The 6,066-nt window shown below is 33.8% G+C and overlaps 1 protein-coding gene across 1 annotated transcript; it reads left to right on the plus strand.

Moving 5' to 3' along the window:
* Nucleotides 1–1,725: 1,725 nt before the first annotated feature.
* On the plus strand, nucleotides 1,726–3,693 carry LOC148914461 (endochitinase EP3-like). The gene is made up of 2 exons (XM_089043539.1): nucleotides 1,726–2,082; nucleotides 3,163–3,693. The coding sequence occupies exons 1-2, from the start codon at nucleotides 1,773–1,775 to the stop codon at nucleotides 3,567–3,569; spliced, it is 717 nt and encodes a 238-aa protein (XP_088899665.1). The 5' UTR covers nucleotides 1,726–1,772; the 3' UTR covers nucleotides 3,570–3,693.
* The last annotated feature ends 2,373 nt before the right edge of the window (nucleotides 3,694–6,066 follow it).

The following is a 6,066-nucleotide window of genomic DNA, read 5'->3' on the forward strand; positions in this document are numbered from 1 at the left end:
CATAGGCCTCGGGAACACAAAGTCAACCCGAGCTGCAATCCTCACAATCCTTGGAGATACATAGTCAACCTGAGCAGCAATCCTTGCACCACAAGATTCAAGCGTCCCCGAAACTCGTGGGGCATTATCAAAAATAACAAAACTGTTTCGAGGCAATTTGGGGGTACTCCTGTAGTGGGTTTGAAAATCATATCCAAAACTTATCACAAACTTTTCTTTATTCCACAACTCCATTTTTCAACTCTTTTCTCAACTTTACAAAAATTAGTTCTCAACTACCTATGAATTTACACCACATACTGTTGAGAACTAGAGTCCATAATTTATCATTTCCAAACCACTAAGTATATATATATATATATACATACATACATACATACATACATATAGAGAGAGAGAGACATGTAATTAGATATTTAGTTAATTTTATTAATCATGTCTTTTTTTCATAATTTTATTGCCAAAAAAATACCAGCCGTTGGATTGGAGGAGGAGAAGCAGATCGGAGCGCCCAGGCCGGTCCTACCCTATCTTCAATAAGCTGAGTACAAACTCTACCAAGAACCAAAAAAATTTCCACAATTTCATAATTGAATTCGTGGCCACTACTAATGAACACTTCGACTCGGCCTTGTCCTCCATCGCCGCTTTATTTAACTCAAGTTCTACCACCAAATCAGCGTAATTTGGTCGAGTAGCAAGCCAAGAACTCGGAGTCATGGCAAGGAGAGTTCTGAGGGCCCAAGCCAAAGTCCCAAGTTAGAGCTCTAGTTGTGAACTCGGTCCGGGAATCGATTGAAAATGTATGACAAATAGAGAATTCGAGTTGGAGTGTTGAGTAGCAGAATTATTGGAAACAATAATTGATAGAGACTAAAGAGAATCAAGGAGAGGAAGAAAGCAATGAGGGGAGTGAAACTTAGAAAACGGCAAACTAACACCAGTTAAAAAAAAAAACAAAGTGGCCGTTCGTTTATGTTTCCAAGGGCCTTTTTCGTTTTCGGTTCTCATTGGCTTCTTGTTCTAATTAAAACCTAGTTTTGTTTTCTGAAAACAGTTTTAAATTTAAATACAAAATTTGAAAACATCAAATTACCGTTCTTATCATTTCCTGAAAACAAATCAAAATCCATCTCTACTTACTCTCATGCCTTTCTCATCTTTCTCTTTAATTCTCTTCCAGTAGCCCACAATCCCATCGTATTCTCGAATCTTAAAAATGAAAAGGATTGTATACCATGTCTATTACTCATTGGTTGTAGCCCTTATAGTCAGCCCCAATCCAGTACCACAAATATTTGTGCCCATTATTGATTTTTCTTCTAGCGATAAAAAAAAATTAAAAAAACTCAATCACTCCGGGGTGATTTGATGTTTCGATTATGTCACTGCCTCATTAAGATTCTTACCGTTAAATATATGGAGGTTGATCTACCAATTTGCGAAGGAGCCTACAATGTTTGACTTTTTTTTTCCTTCATGTTTTTGAGTTAATAGTTCACACGTTATTCTTTCTATTTGAGCCTGAGAAGCCTTAACAGAAGATCAATTGTCCTATATCCAAGGCCAAAGTCAAAAGTCAACCCTGAGACCAGTCAGCCGACCCTCTCCTTCTAGAAGAAAAGTAAATCCACTTTGAAACCCAACTCATAAAATTCAAACCCACAACTACGCATGTGGCCTACCCACATTATTATTCATCTTCTCCACTATAAATAATAATCGACTCTACCTTCGTTCTCCATCACTCATTCCCTGCCTTAGAAACCAGAATGGCTCAGATCATTGTACCCAGCAACATATTTCTAACCCTTATTATTGTAGCTGCAGCTGCAGCTGGGTATGTGGAGGCACAAAGCCCGAGCACTAGCGACGTGTCGGTGGCGGATATCGTCACGCCCAAATTCTTCAACGGCATAATTGACCAGGCCGATGCAAGCTGTGTCGGCAAGAACTTTTATTCCCGAGCTACCTTTCTTGAGGCTCTCAAGTCTTATGATCAGTTCGGTAAGATTGGTTCCATTGATGACTCTAAGCGTGAGATTGCTGCCTTCTTTGCCCATGTCACCCATGAGACTTTTCGTAAGTTCTTTGTTCTCTCATCAATTATTTCTTCCACTTTATTCATTTTTTACATGTATTTGTGAAATAAAAAAGGGCAATGATTTCCCCACTCTATTTTATCCATTTACACTCCTTTTTTAGTTATAAAAATATAGTGATAAAATAGAGAAAAGGAGAGGAAATCACCACTCATAAAAAAATTATTTGTACCATACATTTGTTTATGCAAGTTGATCTCACCACAGTAAGAGAAGTGTGTGGTCCAGATTGATAATTCCTAACACAATAATTTCCTAACACAATATGTCAATGTCAAACTTTTCGGTCATTGCTTTATACAGGGCGGAGTAATAAAATCGAAAGAGTTAAAAATACAAATATACAACACACATAAGTATTCAATAATTACATATTTAGAACTAAATATTTCTAATTGCGTCATGTCTAATTTGTTTTAGAGAAAATTTTAACTTAATTAATAAATTATTTATTACAAATTCTATATATTATATATAATATAATAGAGAAGGATAAAAATATGGGAATAGACCACTCCAGGTCTAGGAGTGGCTCCGCCACTGGCTTTATACATGCCACTTTTAAAGCCGTTGTTTATTTAGTGTACACGGGATTATTTTATTTGTATCAAGTTAACTGACTGTACTATGTTTCCAATAATAGAAGTAGAAAATAGATGTTTTCTTTTCTTTTCTTGTTCAAAATTTTCATTTTTTTATTGGTTTTTTTTTTTTTTTTTAAATGAGGGGAAACGATGATGGGGAATCCACAATTTGAATATTATGAGTATGGAGGCGGGAATGGAGAAAAAATTAATGAGAAATGGAGATAATAATGGTGTACCCTGGCCCGATTTGCTCCATTAATTGTCACCCATAGTAGAAACTCTACAAAGTTACATCCCTTGTAGATAAGTCTTACTTCTATTAGAGACTACAAAGTTACATCCCTTGTTCTATAAATAGATATTTAAGCCATTAATATGAGGTTGATTAAACTGTGCCATTTTACATATAACCCAAAAACGCAATTAGCAAAATATCCCAAAAATTGAAGACAAAATGATGTTTGATTGTGCAGATTTCTGCTACATAGAAGAGATAGATGGACCCTCAAAGGACTACTGTGATGAGACCAACACACAATATCCATGCAATCCAAACAAGGGCTACTACGGTCGTGGACCCATCCAACTATCATGGAACTTCAACTATGGCCCAGCAGGAGAGAACATTGGCTTTGACGGATTAAACTCTCCTGAAACCGTTGCCAATGACCCCATCATCGCCTTCAAGACGGCATTGTGGTATTGGATGACCCACGTCCGACCGGTCATCGGAGAAGGTTTCGGTGCAACAATACGAGCCATTAATGGTGCCCTTGAATGTGATGGTGGAAACCCTGCTACTGTTCAGAAACGTGTTGAGTATTTCACTGAATATTGCAACCAACTTGGTATTGCTCCCGGGGACAATCTCACTTGCTAGGAGACATCTCAATTTACTCGCTAAGCTAGAAACGTTCATTTCCTTCGATTGTTGTTATATTGTTTAATAAAAATTATGTATCAGACATATAAAATAAAATAAATACTACGAATTCTATTAAAAATGATCAATGTCCTCTTGGTTTATCAATGTCCTCTTGGTTTAGTATAGAGGTGTCAAACGGGCCGTGCCGTGCCCATCCCATTTAAACTCGTGCTTTTAACGCTGTCGGGCGGGCAATGGCCATTTAATTTATCGGGCCGTGCCGTGCCGGCCCATTTAGTAAAATTATTGATCCCGGCCCGCCCAAAGCCCATGTCCATATTGAAACGGGCGGGCCGGGCTCGTCCGTGCCCTCGTGCTCGTGCTCAACACTCGGCCCAAGAACCAATCCATTTAATTTGAATTTTTTTCACTTCATTTTTTTTTTTCACTTAGATAATTCAAATTATAAACATTAAAAATATAATTAGAGACAAGAAATGATGAACTATTTGAAAACATTAATCAATCAAACATCCAAACAATATGAAAATGGCAGAGGGCAAAAAGTGTTAAACTCTACAAAGTCCACTTCAACTTTTCATCTTTAAACAACTTATTATTTTATATGTGAAATAATGTCTTGCTTTGATTATAAGATAAGCATATATGTCATATGTACTGATTAGATATCAAGTCCAATATTGTTTAATTAATTTGTAGTTGATATGTTTAATTAATTAAGGACCCAAGTAATTTCCCTAAAATGAAATACATCAAATATATATTTATGATTAAAAAAACATATAAATAATGACATTAGATGTCAAATTATTGCATTTTGACTTTTGAGAAAGAAAAAATGTTAAGTGGGCGTCTTGGGCGTGCTTGGCTCGTGCTTGGGCTCGTGGCTTGAAGCGTGCTCGCAAGCCTCCATGTCGGGCCGTCGGCCGGTCCATGGACCTCATTTTTGATCCCACCCGGCCCAGTTTACGTGCCGTAAGCACGGCATTAATATTCGTGCTCGTGCCGTACGTGCCTCATTTAAATAAGGGCTCGTGCACGTCTTCCCCGTTTGACACCTCTAGTTTAGTACGTAATCTTTTTAAAACTACTACAAAAAATGAAAAAAGACGACCGTAAAACAACGATAGAATAAATAAGGGCTTGTCCAATATAGGTCCCTACAATTTCTATTTCCTAGACATATACCCATCATTCTATAAATCTATGTGTAAAACCCAATTTCAAATTTAAATGACCAGTATGATATAAGAGGTTGTAGTATTCCTATGTTTTTACATCCTTGCCATTAGACTTCATATTTTATTTATAATTTATTCCAAGCATTTCATTAACTGTCATAATTGTAATTAAAACTCCCTATTAATAGCATATCAATGACCCCATTTCTTTTGGTTGCCATTCCCTCTAACAATATGACCCTTAAAATTGAAAATTAAGAAAATATGTAAATTACATATCCAATAATGTACATATGAAAAATATAAATATAAATATATGTATAAAAATATAGGTATATTATTTACCAAAAAAAATTAATAAAAATAGGTCAATTACTTTGTAATTGAAATTTCCGTACATTTTTCATAAATTAAAAATAGGTACACAATAATTTATAAAAAATAGGTACGTTGTATAATTGAAAGTTATGCATATTTTTATAAATTTAAAATAGGTACATTACTTAGAAGAAAAAAAATAAGTTCATTATACTAGGTAAATTGTTTTACTAGGTATACATTATTAGAGAAAAAAAAAAGGTACATTATTTAGAAGAAAAAAATAGGTTCATTATACCAAGTACATTGTTTAGGGGAAAAAAAGGTACATTATTTAGAAAGAAAAAAAAGGGGTACATTATTAGAGAAAAAATAGGTACATTATTTTGAGAGAAAAAATAGGCTCATTTAAAAAAAAAATTCATAAAACAAACAATAAAAAGATGATCAAATTATTTTTTTATAAAACAAGTGATAAATTAAAAAAAGGGTACAATATTTGGAGAAAAAATAGGTTCATTAAAAAAAATGTTTTAAAAACAAAACAATAAATAGATTATCAAATTATTTTTCAACATAATTAGAATGTACACTATTATTCATAAAACTATAATAAAAAAGAATACTGGTCATATAATTCATAAAAAGAAAACAACATTAATTCCTAAATTTAATATTGAATTTAAATTATTAATACTTTAAATAGATTACTAGTCGTAATTCATAGAAGGAAAACACCATTAATTCAAAAATAGATTACTAATACTTTAATGTGGAATTTAATATTTAATTTCAAATAAGTTTCTAAATTAGTTCCTACATTTATTACAACTATTTGGAGATATTTCCAAATTCAACGAGTGTCATTAGTTACACCCCCAATAACACATTAACTTATAAATAGGGGTAGTTTTGGAATCCAAAAAATACAAAAAATTTCGGATGAATTTCAAAATTCAAAATTCAGATAAATTTGGATTCAAATTTAGGAT

The sequence above is a fragment of the Prunus mume genome, linkage group LG8 (assembly GCF_029339155.1).
Source record: "Prunus mume cultivar Tortuosa linkage group LG8, ASM2933915v1, whole genome shotgun sequence".
Classification (NCBI taxonomy): Eukaryota; Viridiplantae; Streptophyta; class Magnoliopsida; order Rosales; family Rosaceae; genus Prunus; species Prunus mume.

What these genes read in the sequence shown, in the direction of transcription:
- LOC148914461 (XM_089043539.1), top strand. Translation starts at nt 1,773, where the DNA reads ATGGCTCAGATCATTGTACCCAGCAACATATTTCTAACCCTTATTATT. An exon ending in TGTCACCCATGAGACTTTTC is followed by an intron (nt 2,083 to 3,162) that starts GTAAGTTCTTTG and finishes TTGATTGTGCAG; the next exon opens with ATTTCTGCTACATAGAAGAG.